At 54.7% G+C, this 16160-nt stretch overlaps 5 protein-coding genes across 5 annotated transcripts; 4 read left to right on the plus strand and 1 right to left on the minus strand.

The window, feature by feature from the left end:
• Positions 1 to 6: 6 nt before the first annotated feature.
• Positions 7 to 954, minus strand: MRS44_018049 (uncharacterized protein; the record flags this gene model as incomplete). Its single annotated transcript, XM_065616252.1, has 1 exon — positions 7 to 954. The coding sequence occupies one exon, from the start codon at positions 952 to 954 to the stop codon at positions 7 to 9; it is 948 nt and encodes a 315-aa protein (XP_065472324.1).
• A 690-nt stretch (positions 955 to 1644) lies between these two features.
• MRS44_018050 (uncharacterized protein) lies at positions 1645 to 3491 on the plus strand (the record flags this gene model as incomplete). The annotated part of the gene is made up of 5 exons (XM_065616253.1): positions 1645 to 1734; positions 1778 to 2105; positions 2662 to 2922; positions 2974 to 3256; positions 3311 to 3491. 5 exons carry the CDS (start codon positions 1645 to 1647, stop codon positions 3489 to 3491), a joined length of 1143 nt encoding a protein of 380 aa, XP_065472325.1.
• Positions 3492 to 5016: 1525 nt separating this feature from the next.
• MRS44_018051 (uncharacterized protein) lies at positions 5017 to 10337 on the plus strand (the record flags this gene model as incomplete). Its single annotated transcript, XM_065616254.1, has 4 exons — positions 5017 to 5319; positions 5358 to 6521; positions 6577 to 9221; positions 9326 to 10337. 4 exons carry the CDS (start codon positions 5017 to 5019, stop codon positions 10335 to 10337), a joined length of 5124 nt encoding a protein of 1707 aa, XP_065472326.1.
• A 1329-nt stretch (positions 10338 to 11666) lies between these two features.
• On the plus strand, positions 11667 to 14400 carry MRS44_018052 (uncharacterized protein; the record flags this gene model as incomplete). Its single annotated transcript, XM_065616255.1, has 6 exons — positions 11667 to 11720; positions 12000 to 12046; positions 12124 to 12219; positions 12293 to 12377; positions 12430 to 14130; positions 14182 to 14400. The coding sequence occupies 6 exons, from the start codon at positions 11667 to 11669 to the stop codon at positions 14398 to 14400; spliced, it is 2202 nt and encodes a 733-aa protein (XP_065472327.1).
• An 825-nt stretch (positions 14401 to 15225) lies between these two features.
• Positions 15226 to 16111, plus strand: MRS44_018053 (uncharacterized protein; the record flags this gene model as incomplete). Its single annotated transcript, XM_065616256.1, has 3 exons — positions 15226 to 15374; positions 15434 to 15828; positions 15876 to 16111. The coding sequence occupies 3 exons, from the start codon at positions 15226 to 15228 to the stop codon at positions 16109 to 16111; spliced, it is 780 nt and encodes a 259-aa protein (XP_065472328.1).
• Between the last annotated feature and the right edge of the window lie 49 nt (positions 16112 to 16160).

A 16160-nucleotide genomic window follows, 5' to 3' on the forward strand; every position in this document is an offset into this window, starting at 1 on the left:
CTCTGCTCAGACAACCCCAATCTTCTCAAGACCGTCACGGACCAGCTGTTCAATGCTCTTCCGCTTCACATCCAAGAATCCATCACCATCGAACTGCAAGCCATCTTCGAGATCCCCTGCGCCGCCACCGCCAAAAGCAGCAATCTGGATGGTGGTAAGAATGGCCGGAAAGCTCTGGCCGTCCGCAAAGTACCTGTTGCGCTGCTCAGTCAGTTCCTGCGTCGTGATGGGAACCCTCTCAAACCCGCGTCCTGTAATCTTCTCGTAGAGGCTTATGATCTCGTTGACAGTTGTGCGGACCTCGCTGACGTGAAGGCGCTTGTTCTTTGTCTTCTCTTCGTCCATTTTGAGGGCAGCCACGAGACAACCGGCGATGAAGGGCAAAGAGCTGCCAGTGAAAGGATGATCGCCACCGTCAAGGACCGTCACCTTGTTGTTCTTCGGCTCGAACAGGGCAAATGATCCCTCGACCCACTCGTCGATGAAAGCCGAGGGAACGATGGTGGTGAAGCTTGTCAGGCCACCCTTGTTGGCAAGATCCACGAATTCCTTTGCCAGAGGCACTACCGCGAGGTTATCGGGCCACGGCTTATCCAGTGTCAGAAGCGATTGCGCCGATGGGTGCAGGATTTCCACCGAGTACTCGGAAGGGAAGATGCGCCGAACTCCCGCCTCCTGGGCAGCCGCGAGTAGCTGCCTGTCGACGATTCTGCTGATCCCACCGTTGACGAGAGACACGATGGCGTCGGCACCTGCGGACAAGCGTACAAGCTCTGCATGGTTGCTGTAGTCAACCTGGACCACTTTAGCACCAGGGAAGGATGGCGGGGTGCTGGAAGTCTTCCGAGTAAGGATGGTGACTTCGAATTTCGGTTGGGTTGAGCTCAGAATTGCAGGAATGGCAAGCTTGGCAAGGCCGCCGGTGCCAGCCACGACTAGTCTGATGAAGGGCATGTTGACAGAATCTGCTTGGAAGTAGATGAAAAGGATTTTGCTGGTGGACGAGGAGTGCTCTTTTCGGCTCTGGAGATTGTAAGTAGGTGAATATGTTTTGAAGCGATTTCGTCAAGCCTTTATATTCTTCCTCGCCCTTAAACTGTTTCCATGTCGTTGATTTCCCTACAATATTCCCCAGCAACCAGTACAAGGTGTCGAGGGACACCTTGATCGCCTAACCTGATGCAGTTAGTCATCATTCGGAAATACTTGCCAACACACTAGATCATATGCACCACCCAAACTAAACGATGGTCATTGGTTGAACCATCCACGCGTTCATATTGACTGATCACCAATCATGCAACTAAACGCCGACCGGAGCCAAGCACGAGTGTGTGGCCAAACAACAGGCCTCGATTGCCTAGTCACATTCAGGCTTGTCAACAAATAAATGAGTTCAAATAAATCCAAATAAATCCAAATCCAAATCAAATCAAATCGAGTCGGAACGAATTCAAATCAAATCAAATCGCAGGGTCAATTTATTTGGATATCTGGATTCATTTGGATAAAAGCACTGGCCAATCACGGCTGGTAACCCATGACAGGTTGACCCACGCATCCGTCGCGTTTCGTGTTGCCTGACGTAGCCACGTGTTGCTACCTGCAGCATTCAGTCAGAATTGGGTCCCATTCTCGCTTACAATGGCTCCGTCTACGAATACCAACATCTCAGCAGCGCTGCTTTCAACAACTCCTTCTACAGCCAACAGCGATCTCGACACCGCGGCCGGAGTATTGAAAATTGCCCGTCGAGCAGGATACGATACCGGAACAGCCGACTGCTGCGAGAAAAACAACAGACCTGGATGATTTTATGGCGTCAGTCAGGAAGCTCACCACTCGGCGTGCGTCCTCGGCACCACCAACACGAGATGAGTACGCCGAGTGGTTGTCCACTTCCGACCCTGGCGATTGCTTGGTGGATAATCCGATTCAATACTGGCTTCTCCGACGACGGCAGTATCCGCGCTTGTCACGAATGGCAATTGACCTGTTTCAGTTCCCTCGATGTCTTCTGAGCCAGAACGGATATTCAGTCTTGCAGGGCAGATGGCCACGCCTCCGAGAAGACGGCTGCAAGCAGATATTGTCGGAGCAGCGTGGTGCATCTCATCGTGGGAGAAAAGTGGGGCCAATGAGATATCCAAATAAATCCAAATAAATCCAAATGTGCCCAAATCAATTCAAATCAAATCCAAATCGAGTCATCTGTATCCAAATCAAATCCAACTAGGGTCAATTTGATTTGAATTTATTTATTGACAAGCCTGGTCACATTCGATGAGAAATCATGCCACGCTTGACCAAACATCAGCAAGTATTCCCGAAAGCCCCGTAAGGTGTGCTTTGCTGTGCATAGCTCGAGCTTATGATTAATCATTCATTCGGCCAACGGAGGACGCGTTCTCTTACTCTCTGCTCGACAAGTTACTTGGGCTGACAAATGGTTTCGGCTGAACCTAGGCCGCGGCTTTTGAGCAGCAATGCGGCATTGGTTCGCCCATAGCCGCCTTGCGACGCCGAGTACGACCTTATCCAAGTACTCGGCTTTATATAGCGGCCTGAAGGCTTCGTATTTAATGGGATTTGCGCCTGACTTATTCCCCCTTTGAGGCACGACCAAGTACGGAATACCCCCAAGTAACTGATCCTTAATAGTCGACCCAGCATCAAATCATGGCAGCCAAGTCCCCGTTGTCCTCATCCTCGGCGCAGGCTCCAATATCGGCCAGGCCGTCGCCCGCACCTTCGCCTCCAAGGGCTACAAGATCGCCCTTGCTGCCCGCTCACTGAAGGAGGCCGACAGCACCGACAACCAGCTGAACATCCCAAGCGACTTCTCCAAGACCGACGATGTGGTCAATGCCTTTACCAAGGTGAAGAAGGTGTTCGGCGTCCCCAGTGTCGTCATCTACAATGGTAAGCCCTCGTCCCCAACGGTGCCGTTGCTGGCCGACTGACGTTCTGCAGCCAGCGCCGGGAACTTCACCCCGGCCGACGACCCCTTTGCCCTCTCCCTTGCCGACTTCAGTCGCGACACGACCATCAACATCCACAGTGCCTTTGTCGCCGCGCAACAGGCCGTCTCGGGCTTTGCAGAGCTTCCGGCTTCGGCCGCGCGCACCTTCATCTACACCGGCAATGTCCTGAACGTCGCCATCCTCCCGCGATTTGTCGCCGCGGGCATCGGCAAGTCGGGCGCCGCTCACATGATCTGGGCGGCCTCGGCAGCGTACAAAGACCGTGGATACAAGTAAGCACTCGATCCGTCTCGGGAATTCCTGCCTGGGAGACTAACGCCGTGAAGATTCTACTATGCCGACGAACGGAAGCCAGACGGACAGCCCAAATACCGCGTCGACGCTGACGCACATGCGGATCTCTACTGGAAGCTGGCCCACGCCAAGACCCAGGGCCCGTGGATGCAGACATTCGTCCAGGGTGTGGGATATGAGAAGTTCGACACTATATATACTCCTGTCGCGTGAGGCGTCACTGCCGTCGATGGATGAAGTGGCAGCTTCGGGCAGGCCAACAGTTTGACCAGCTTGGCTCCTCGGTATTGTTAAACTGTTATAGAGTAACCCGTAGCTCCTGAGCTTCATACTTCATGGTATTAGAGCTATCTGGGCAGTGTGGGTAGGTTGCCGTACTACATGTCAGTATGCTCCTCCGGAGGGTAGCCGCAATATAGATCTTAAATGGAATTCGTGCATCCTAACCCGTAATCCAGGCAACAACACGCTCTACGTTATCGCCCACCCAGCGCAGAACAGATGGTGAGATGCAGTAGGCGTTGTTTTCAAGTACCCGGGGTAACTGATACCTCGTCGCCGCTCTGGTCTAAACGCCCCAGTTGAAAGCTACGTGGTGATAGTCCCTGTCACTATACTGATGGTGGGCGGTGAATGCTGATATAATTGCCGCTTCCGCGGATGTAGCGGGTGCCACAGCGTTCGGTTTGGATTACTAATGAACTTGATTTCAAATCCTTTTCCCAATACAGGCCTCTCATACATGTACAGCCGGCTGTACAAATAAGATCCGTTATGTAAGAGGCATGTGTGTGTGTGTGCAAGAGCGATCTCTCTTCTATCTATTTACCCTCATAATTGAAGGAAGAGGATGATTTCTCTTATATTTCCTCCTACTTCTACAAGTGTTAGTTAGGGGGGTTCCCATCGCCATATAATCTCCCCTGTACTTCAAGATCTCTCTCAGCAGCATCCTATCTCCTCAGTGCCCACAAGCCTCAATCAAGGGTCGGACCAACTACACTGCATATCCACGTGGACCACATATAAGTGGCCCATCTCTATTACATCAACTTTGCCGGCGCTCAGTTACGTAATAATCCACTACATTCGGGGCGCCGTCTAGGCGCACAGGTCCTGTGTGCTCGGGGCACAGCCCCCCTGTCGTCAGGCTAGGGGCACAGTCCCCTGACTAAGCATCCATCTTGACGTAATTCCAAGGGAGCAATTTTCAGGGGTTAAGCATCTTTATCCTGACCTCTGCGGCTACTCCAAGCGGATCGATCGAGCCCTACCAGGCGAACATACGAAAGCGCTATATGACGGCCTAAAGAGACGGGAAGCTGACGTGCTCTCGCAGCTCCGCACGGGAATGGCGAGGATCAACAGCTACCTGTGCAAGATAGGAACCGCCGAATCGGACATGTGTGAGTGCGGACGAGCACCAGAGACGATGGAACACTTTCTGTTCCGATGCACGAGATGGGAGACGGAGCGTGAAGTCATGCGACAAGCTGGACAAAGCATGATGGGAAACCTTTCCTACTTCCTTGGTGGGAAGTCAGCGTCGGACGGACCGAAATGGACACCTAACCTGAAGGCGGTGCGAGCGGCGGTAAAGTTTGCAATGGCCCTTCCCTTGTAATCGCACTTTCTTGGCATACAAGTGTTAAGAAAGTAGCCTTATCTACACCTTAATCCTTAACAATCGCACACCAAACGTCCCAACCTGCGCGTTGCGCAGCCGCACGCGGCGGCGATGGCATCGTCTACGACGAACCCGCCTGCTGCTCCGGATCCCTTTGACCTGGGTATCCACACCCCCGCCAACCTGAACCGAGGAGCCCGTGCAGCTCTCTTGCAGAACAGCCCCGCGATCGTGAACGGCCCAATTGGTGTCTCATCCGATCCCGGGCGCATGGCTCAAACGCCGTCCTCGCCACTTAATGCCACCACCACCACTGCCGCAGCTACGGAAGGAGCTCGCCCTGACCCCCCTCATCACCTCCTGGACAACGACCAGTCTCTATTGTCGAGTCAGCCAATAGGCTCGCACGCGAACGTGTAGAGGAGTATAACGCCAAACTGACGGTCTTCCAGGCCTTCTGTGCCAAGTTCGAAGAAGCTGCGCAACAATTTACCACTGGACCGGAACGACAATTCGCCCAACAGTTCGCCAACAGCTTTCTAGACTCCTGGAGCCGCGAGCTCTCCGGTGCTGGACCAACCCCCAAGCCTACGTACAGCAGCGTCGCTGCCTCACCTCCTGCGGCTGATCCCGGCCATCTGCCTCCCCAACGCCAACGCCAACGACAACAACAACATCGACAACAATCTGACGCCCCGCGTTGCCAGGGACGACCGGCGACTATCGCCCCACCCCGCGAGGACCTCCGCGTCTTCATCCGCCTAGAACCTAGCGCCCCGGCCCGGACCCAGAGTTGCTACGCGATCCGGACCCACATCTGCGAAAAACTCGGCGCCATCTCAAACAAGATCCGGCAGGTATTCCCCGTCAGATCGGGATGGGCCGTCCAGACCGCCGACCCTGAGACCCGCGACTACCTCGTAGAGAAGCAGTCCGAGTGGGCGGCGGACCTGGGCGCCACGGCCATAGAGACTAACAAGACATGGTTCACCTATGTGATCTCGGACTTTCCCCGAAGACTGACTGACTTCCACGGCAAGGAGGTTGACGTTGACAGTATTGTCAGCGATGAGATAGAGATCCAGACGGGGCTCAAGCCCGTCGACGTGCGCCCCTCGCGACAGGCCTCGGAAGACCCCTTGACCAAGACCCTGCTTGTGTCTTTCCTAAAGCCAATCAGGAAATATTGGTCTGTCTTTGGCAGCCGTCCGGCTAGATTTTTCGACAAAACCGACCGCCCCAGACAGTGCGAAACATGCTGGGACTACCATCCCATCCGGATGTGCCGTAGACAGCCTCGCTGTCAACGATGCGGCAAGACGGGCCACGCCCTGGATGACTGTGTCGCAGCAGAGCAGTGCGCCAACTGCTCGGGCCCCCACCGGGCCAACTTCCACAAGTGTCCGGCTCGACCGAGGAAAGTGCACGGCGTCTTTCGCCGACTAAATAGGGAGCAGAGAGAACATATCCGGACGATAGGTGCTGAGACGTACCGTCAGCGCAACCCAGAACCGCAACGCGACACCGATACACCGCAAGAACAGCTGGACGCTCACGCATCTAGCCCAACCGCATCAAGAGCGCCCTCATGCATAATGGTGGCTACAACCTCCGAAGTAGAGGAGGAACCGGAGCATCCCAGACCTGGCTCACCAAGGAAACGCCGCATAGTCCTCATCACCCGTCCTCATGACCAGGAATAGATATCTGCAAACACTAAAGAAGGATAGACAGCCACTCAGGATCTTTCAGGCCAACGTCGGTAAGATCCCCCCGGCCCACGATTGCGCCCTGGCACTAGCCGATTCCGAACGATACGACGTCGTCCTCCTACAGGAACCATGGACGGCCTTCACAAGCTTGCAATGCATCACCAAAACACACCCGGCGTACGACACATTCGCGCCAGTCGACACATGGAACAGCAACGACACTCGACCCAGAGTTATGACGTATGTCCGACGGGACCCAAGGCTCCTAGCGGACCAGATCCGGCCCTTTCAGACCCGAGACACTCTTTGGCTCAGGGTCAACGAAGTGACCATGGTCAACTTCTACCGCCAGAGCGACGAGAAGGACGCACTGAACAATCTGCTACGATGGCCTGTCCCGGAGCGCTGTCTCGTTGCTGGCGACTTCAACGCCAGACATCATACCTGGCAGACCGGGCAGGCTACCAACCGGGGACAAGACATCGCCTCCTGGGCCTCGGAAAACGATCTAAGCCTACTGAATACCCCAGATATCCCGACAAACCCACATGGAAACACCATCGACCTCGCCTTTACTAATATACCACTGGCTGAAGCCGCAATCGAGGACCATCTCGCGACCAGCTCTGATCACTTCACACTCAAGCTCACCCTCCCCGACATAACACCGGTCCCGATGCAACCGGGCCGGATCCGCGTGACAACAGAAGACGAGCTCAAACGCTTTGTCGAAATCGTAGAGCTCGGAGCTGCACAAATCCCCCTCGCAGACTCGTCCCCATCAGAGCTTGACGAGCTCGCCTCGAGGCTTGTGAACCTCCTAACATCGGCGGCAAGAGCGGCCGGCCGACCTTCGCGGAAGGGAGCGCGTACTGCACCCTGGTGGACCGAAGAATGCGCCAGCGCCGCGGCCGAATTCCGCGCCATAAGAAGACTCTACCCCCTCGGGTTTAACCAAGAAGTCCAATTTGCCAAACGAGGCTTCCACCGTGTCGTCCGCCGAGCAAAAAGACTCTACTGGCGGAACCTCATCGACAGCTTCTCGGATAGTAGCTCTGTCTTCAAAGCAGTGCGATGGCTAAAGTCCCCAGGGGCCTTCCAACCACCACCACTGCAGGTTGGCGACGTCGTTTACGAAACCCAGATAGACAAGGCAAACGCACTCCGCCGGGCTGCGTTAGAGCGACGAACCGCAGAAGACGATATCCAGGACCCCTGGATCGAGGTGCACCATCCTAGATCGATACCATTCCCACTAGAAATCTCCCTGGAAGAGGCGCAGTACGCGACCCTCCATACGGGAAACACTTCCCCAGGATCAGACAACATCACAGTCAAACTCCTCGAGGCCGTGTGGCATATCATCGGGACGCACGTCCGCCGCCTATTTCAGACATGCCTCACTATAGGCCATCACCCAGAACCATTTAGGGAGGCGGAGGTGGTCATGATTGCGAAACCGGGACGAAGGGACCTCACGAAGCCGCGGGCGTGGCGGCCCATCTCACTGCTCTCCTGCCTCGGCAAAGGGCTAGAACGACTAATTGCACGCCGGCTAGCATGGGCAGCCATCCACTACCAAGTCCTCCACCCGCAACAGGCCGGGGCACTCCCGAAGAGGTCTGCAACGGACCTGGTGACTGCCTTGATCCACGACATCGAAGAAGCATTCGCACGCAAGAAGGTGGCCACATTGGTCACGATGGACATCCAAGGCGCGTTCGACACCGTCATGCGCAGCAGGCTGGTTCTGCGCCTACGCGAACAAGGCTGGCCCGATCATCTGGCCAGATGGGCTGGATCTTTCATGGGCGGCCGATCTGCGCGTGTCAGGTACCAAGACACCGTCACCGCTTCCTCTCCCCTCCAGTGTGGCCTCCCTCAGGGGTCGCCGGTATCGCCGATACTGTTTCTGCTCTATACAGAGCCCATCTACCGTCTAAGCAACCCCCAAAGCCGCTTCGGCTACGCAGACGACACAGCCATCCTGTTCACAGGTGACACGGTCGACGAGACCACCGCTGCGGCGTCTGCGTCCATCGAAGAAATGATCCGCTGGGGCGCGGCAAACGGTGTCTCCTTCGACCCCGAAAAGACCGAAGTCATGCACTTCTCTCGCAGCAAACTCAGGTCCTCCCCGGCGATACGCCACGGTGACGTTGTGAAACAGCCCGAATCGGCCCTGCGCTGGCTGGGCATCTGGCTTGACAGTAGACTGTCATTCCGAGTCCACGTTGAAAAGTGGGCGGCGAAAGCAAAGGCGGTGGCCTACCACTTGCGGGGACTCGCCAACACGAAACACGGTCCGCGGCCGAGCGCCGTGCGAAGCGCCGTCAGAGCATGCGTCGAGCCGGTGCTGCTCCACGGCGCCGAGGCGTGGTACCCGGGCACAACCCGGCCGCGGTGGAACCAACCATCCAAAGACGTACCATCGAGCAACCAGCATCTCATCCAGAGAATGACCGAGGCCATGAACCAATCCATGAGAGCCATCCTCCCCGTCTGGAAGACAACACCCATCGCCGCCCTCCACCGGGAAAGCGGAATACCACCGGTCGCCCAGCTTCTCGAAGCACGGCGGCTCCGCTTCTCTGCACGACTCAAGTCGCTCGATGAGGCTCACCCCTGGCGAGCCGGACACGCCCACCCCGCCAATCTACTTACCACGACCTTATCAAACGAAAATACCAAGCACCGCCAGAGAGCAGCTTCAGGACACGGCTTCAACGCACCGACGAGCTCCTCGCACCCTGCGCACGACCAAAGCTCATCAAGCAACGCTTTGGCGATGAGCAAACGACACCGCTGCAGACAGCATCGAAAGAGAAGACGGCTGAGGCCTTCCTTCACTGGGTCCAGACACTCAATCCACTCGCCCTGGTCGTATACTCAGATGGCTCCCTGTCTTCGGACGGGGCCGCTAGCTACGGCTTTACCGTCCACCAGAACGGTCTCCCGATCTCTGATGGATCCGGTCGCCTCGGGCCGGCCGAGGTCTTCGATGCCGAAGCAGCAGGAGCATTAGAGGGCTTGAAGGCCGCCCTGAGCCTGCAAGAGTCAGCAACCCAAGACATCTTTATCTGTCTAGACAACCTCGCTGCTGCTACATGCCTGCGGGGCACACCATCAGACTCCTCCCAGGAAGTCTTTCTCGAGTTCCAGTCCCTAGTAGCATCGCACGGGGCCACTCAAGTGCGCTGGGTACCCGGTCACACCAAAATCCCCGGTAACGAACAAGCCGATAAACTAGCAAAAGCAGCATCCTCGCTGCCCGAGCCCGAGGGCGCGCGACCCACGCTGGCCTACCTGCGAAGAATCGCGAGGCAGAAACCAAAAGAAGCATTCAGAACCTGGTGGCCCTCCGCCTCCCCTGAGCAGTATAAGAGATTGAATCTCAAGGCGACAGTAGCTTGCCCGCCGGAGCTCTCGCTTCCACGTACAGTCTTGCACCACTTACTCGCCGCAAGGTCCCTTCACGGGGATTTTGCCGCATATCACGAGAGGTTCAATCATACTGAAGCACGGGTGGTCTGCTCATGTAACCGACGCAAAACACCTGACCACATCTTCTACTGTAGAAAGGTACCGCCACGGCATCGAGCGAGGCTCGCTCCCTCGCCGAATACGGCAGTGAATCTGGCATTAGGAAAAGACTTTGATAAGTTCGTCAAGCTGGCCAAGATAAGCGCCTTCTTTGATAGGATCTGCCCTCGCTACTAAACGAGACCGACTCGAGACGTACTAGCGTCCGCTCCCTCCTTTATCCTCTCTTATATTCTTTTGTTATCTCTTTCTATTATCTAGGCTCAGCCAGATAGAGAGTCGCAACGCTCTCCATCCGACTGTGGCTATCGGCAACCACGGCCCCCCCCGCCATGACTGTCCTAGTCATAAGCTGCCCCGCGGCTACTGTTTACTAGCCGTGCCTGGACCACCCGCTGACGGGTAACAGGCTCGATGTAATGCGCCATTTGTGCCGATGACATGCTGGATAGGGGACACTGTATGGTTAATCCATAGGTAGACTCCCGTAGCTCAGCACGTCCTGTGCTCCCTTAGGAGACTTCTGGGGCCTCACGGCCCCCCGGACGAAAAATATACATACATACATACATAAGTTTGCAATGGCGACGGGAAGACTGAGGTGAAAAAAGGGAAACAGAACATACTAAACACCAACACTACAGCTGACTACTAACATTGAACAGCCTCATGTTGACAGACCATGCTTCAGCTGCTGGGGATAGGATGCTGAACACTTGGAGAAATCGGCCTTCGAGCAGGCCTGTCAAGCAGAGTCAAGCAAGCGGGGCTGGAAAAGAGACGAGCTGGAAGGAAGAGTGGGGCTCCTTTGGGTGGTCTGGAGGAATAACGGAGAAGCGAAGACAGCTTAGCGTAGCCACTGGCCCTATGAGATCCGTTCTCCCGGGCGTAATAAAAATACTACTACTACTACTACAGGACCTGTGCGCCTAGACGGCGCCGTATGCTTTAAGTAACTCTGCGGCCAGGGATGACTCACGACGTGACTGTTATCTTGTATCCGTACCGGCCAAAGTTATCTAGGCCTAACTGGGCAGTTTATTTATTTACACTGCTCTTTTGATTGGAGCGGCCCATATTGACAGGGTATAATTCCCCTAAATTAGCGATCCAGTACAAGATACAAGTTTCATACTCTTTGCATCCCACTGTACTAGAGCTACCATCTGGATGATGAGCAATCTTGTTGTTCCCCCAACGTCAATGTACCTCGATTCAGACTGTACCTGCTCGGGCATGTACCTCGTCTCAGCCAATGCCCGCGCATTCTCGAGGCGATGATGGCCTTGGGCTGCGGGATACCGCCCGGCCGACCATTTTTTTTTTTTTTTGAGACTGGGAAAACTGGAGACCGCTAAATACATGACACGACCCCTCCAGCAAACGTCAGACTTGTTCCGTTCATCTCCCCGTCATTCGACCTTTTTCTTCCCTTGTTCCTCCTCCTCCTTCTCTTCTTCTTCCTTCTCCTCCTTCATAGAACCAGTCTCTCGAACATTCGGCAAAATGGGTTACTGTGAGATCGATCAGAAGGCCATCAACACCATCCGCACCCTTGCGGTAAGCTTTTTCCTCTTCCCCTCCAGCTCTTGTGCATTGGATTTTACCCCGCCACGCCTGCCCCGCCATTCATTCACCTTGGCTTTGGGGGGAACGCGCAGAGAAATGTGGTGAGAGAGACAGTGTCACAACCATCGCAAGAGAGCGTCACCGCCTCATCGGTTTTGTTGTTTCGCTGGCTCTCGTATCGTCATCGTGTTGGGCGTGTGCCTGGCAGCTCTGTAGCTCTCATAACGAGCAGCAAACAAAGGACAACGTCAACTGACCAGCTCTCAACAGGTTGATGCGACCTTCCACAGCAACTCGGGACACCCTGGTGCTCCCATGTGAGTTTTCCTACCCTCCGCTTCGTCGCCGATGAGCTTCTACAACAAAATACATGAATACTGACTCTCTTATCAAGGGGCATGGCCCCTGTTGCCCACGTCCTGTTCAACAAGTTCATGACCTTCAACCCCAAGAACCCTGACTGGTTGAACCGTGACCGCTTCGTCCTCTCGTAAGTCTTTTACCCGGCGACCGACGCCACAAACTCATTCCAAGAAAAAAAAATTGACCATTTTCCTCCTCAGCAACGGCCACGGCTGCATGCTTCAGTATGCCCTCCTCCACCTCTTTGGCTATGACCTCACCATCGATGACCTCAAGGCCTTCCGAGTACGTGATTCTGACGTCTTTTCTCGCCATTGCATGCTTATCGTTGCTGTAGTCGGTCGACAGCCGGACTCCCGGTCACCCCGAGGCCCATGACACCCCCGGTGTTGAGGTCACCACTGGTCCTCTTGGCCAGGGTATCTCCAACGCCGTTGGTCTGGCCATTGCCCAGGCTCACACCGCGGCTACCTTCAACAAGCCCGGTTTCGACCTCGTCAACAATCACACCTACGTCTTCCTCGGCGATGGCTGCTTGATGGAGGGTGTCTCCAGCGAGGCCTGCTCTCTCGCCGGTCACCTCCAGCTCGGCAACCTGATTGCCATCTGGGACGACAACAAGATCACCATTGACGGTGACACTGCCGTCGCCTTCACTGAGGATGTCCCCAAGCGATACGAGGCCTACGGCTGGCAGGTCCTCACCGTCGAGGACGGTGACCACGACCTCGAGGGCATTGAGGCTGCCATCAAGGAGGCCAAGGCCGTCACTGACAAGCCCACCCTTATCCAGCTCAAGACCACCATTGGTTTCGGCTCCCTGAAGCAGGGCACCCACGGTGTCCACGGCTCTCCCCTCAAGGCTGACGACATCAAGCAGCTCAAGGAGAAGTTCGGCTTCAACCCCGAGGAGAGCTTTGTCGTCCCCCAGGAGGTTTACGATCTCTATGGCAGGCACTCGTCCGAGGGTGCCGCCGCTGAGCAGGAGTGGAACCAGCTCTTCGCCAAGTACAAGGAGCAGTTCCCCGCCGAGGCCGCTGATCTCGTGCGACGACAGACTGGCGACCTCCCCGAGGGCTGGGAGAAGAACCTCCCCGTCTACAGCCCCTCCGACCCCGCCATCGCCTCGCGAAAGCTGTCCGAGACTGTTCTCCAGAAGGTCCACGAGGCCATCCCCGAGCTGTTTGGTGGTTCCGCCGATCTGACTGGCTCCAACCTGACCCGATGGAAGGATGCTGTCGACTTCCAGCCCAAGTCGACCGGTCTCGGCGACTACACCGGCCGATATGTCCGATATGGTGTCCGTGAGCACGCCATGGGTGCCATCCTCAACGGTCTCGCTGCCTACGGCACCATCCTGCCCTACGCCGGTACCTTCCTGAACTTCGTCTCGTACGCTGCTGGTGCCGTCCGTCTGTCTGCCCTGTCCCGCGTCCGCACCATCTGGGTCGCCACCCACGACTCCATCGGTCTCGGTGAGGATGGTCCTACCCACCAGCCTATTGAGACTCTTGCCCACTTCCGTGCTCTCCCCAACACTCTCGTCTGGCGACCTGCCGACGGTAACGAGACCAGCGGTGCTTACTACGTCGCCCTGACTTCCAAGGTGACTCCCAGCATCATTGCTCTGACTCGCCAGAACCTTCCCCAGCTCGAGGGCTCGACCATCGAGAAGGCTGCCAAGGGTGGTTACGTCCTGCGCGAGGTTGAGGGCGCTGACATCACCCTCGTCGCCACTGGTTCCGAGGTTGCCATTGCCCTCGATGCTGTCAAGGTCCTCGAGGAGAACCACAACCTCAAGGCCCGTGTCGTCTCCCTGCCCTGCTTCGAGGCCTTTGACCTCCAGGACCAGGAGTACCGCCTGTCTGTCCTCCCCGATGGTACCCCCTCGCTGTCCGTTGAGGTGATGAGCACCATGGGCTGGGAGCGCTACACCCACGAGCAGTTTGGCATCAACCGCTTCGGTGCCTCTGGTGCCTACAAGGATGTTTACAAGGCAAGTTACCCCCTACCCCTGGCAAAGTTAAGCTTGGGCCAGGTGGCTCCCCGGATCGCTATCCCCAGAATCCTTTGCTAACCCCGACTATAGAAGTTTGAGTTCACCCCCGAGGGTATCGCTAAGCGTGCCGTCGCGACCGTCGACTTCTGGAAGGATGTTCCCAACATCCGCTCCCCCCTCAACCGCGCGTTCAAGCAGATCATCTGGATTCAAGACGAACAAAGCAAAGAGGAAAATAAGAATAGGAACAAAAACAAGAATAAGAGTGATAGCAAGAGGCTCGGGACGGGCCGACCCCGGGCAGAATGATTATGCAAGTGATGACGACAGGCTTTGGAGCTAGGGTTCCGTCGAGGTAATTTACCGAACGGTAATTTACCTATCTGACCAAGGTTTTTGACGTCAGAAACCTCGAGGTATTTTGCATGACAAAAACCTCTCATTGGCCGATGTCCATTTCTTCTCCACTATTTTCTAAATCGGTCTCTTCCCAACCCCAGCCATCCACAAATATGGAGTCTTGGAAGGTGTTTTCTACCTTCATCAGCCGAGCAACATCAACTGTCTCCCAGTTTTTGACAGCCATCGGTTCTGCCGGATTATCTTTGACCGTCTTAAGCTCTTTAGCACCCGACTATTCATATAGATGAAAGTGACTTGGTCAGTGCTAAGTGGACTAAGCCGATTCCGAAGCTTACAATGAAGGTACCGTAGGATCTCAAGAAATTCGGACACTCTAGCGTCGCCACAAAACTTCGTATCAGCCAATTAACCAATGGTAACTCGACGGTTTGGAGGTTAAAAAGTGGAAAAGTGGAGGAGCTAGAGTGTCCGAATTTCTCGAGATCCTACGGTATTTCGCCGTTGTTAACCTCTCAATTTAAGAAGAAGAAGCGTACGTCGAAGATATGGGATCATACGCCCTTCGGAAGGAATCAGATCGTCCGTAATACGGAAGGTCAGATTATATGGCGTTGCAAGTACTGTAAAGGGAAGCCTGCCGAATATCTCGAAAATGGAGGCACGGCACACATCTACAAGCACCTTAAATCTCACACTACTCTCGATATATTAACGCCTAATGAAGAAAGGGCTGCTAAAACAAGGAATCACCTTCAGGAAGCCTTCTCACGGATGTCTCAGAACACGAATCCCCTCAAACGCCGTCGACACGATGACGAAACGACAGATCTTGACGCTGATAAGTTTGAGCAACTGTATGTAGAGTGGATTGCAGACTGCGGGATTGCACTTCGTATGGCAACAAGAGAAAGCTTTCGAGCGTAAGCGCTCTAATATACTTAATATTAATGGTTCATATACTAATCTTATGCCCTTTTAGCTTGCTCAAATTCCTCAATCCTGGAGTCCTCTCGATTTTACCTACATCGCATCAAACGATTCGCGAGTGGGTGATGCGAACGTTTGAGACGCAAAAGCGACGTATACGACAAGTTCTCCAATCAGCTATCTCGAGAATACACTCCACCGTCGATATATGGTCCTCTCCAAATAAGCTTGGTATCCTTGGTATTGTTGCACACTCCATTTATAGCAACGGCGAGCTGGTTTCATATTGTGTCGCTTTACGAGAGGTACACGGCAAGCATTCAGGAGAGAATCAGGCCCATATTGTGATGAATGTCGTCGAGGACTACGGAATTGTCACCCAGATTGGATACTTTGTTTCAGACAATGCAGACTCGAATGATGCGTTGATGAATTCTCTACAGAAATGTACGCCTCTATCAATTTATTGAGAGACCAATACCAATGATTAATAGTGTTGAACGAGAGGCACAATATCATATACGACGCGAAACATCACCGCCTTCGTTGTAACGGTCATACCATCAATCTAGCGGCTCATGCGTTTATGTTCCCAAAAACCGCACCCGACGAAGCCCCTACGAAAAACCAGGTTAAAATGGACACTACGAGCGAATATATCAAGCCTTCAGACGCTGATATATTGAAGTGGAGGAAGGCTGGTCCAAGGGTCGGACCCACTACACTGTAAATCCACGTAGACCATCAGTATCAGTATCAGTATTTATTACGCCCGGGAG

This window comes from Fusarium solani (genome assembly GCF_023522795.1).
Source record: "Fusarium solani strain SB1 chromosome Unknown bctg00000015, whole genome shotgun sequence".
In the NCBI taxonomy this organism is placed as follows: domain Eukaryota; kingdom Fungi; phylum Ascomycota; class Sordariomycetes; order Hypocreales; family Nectriaceae; genus Fusarium; species Fusarium solani.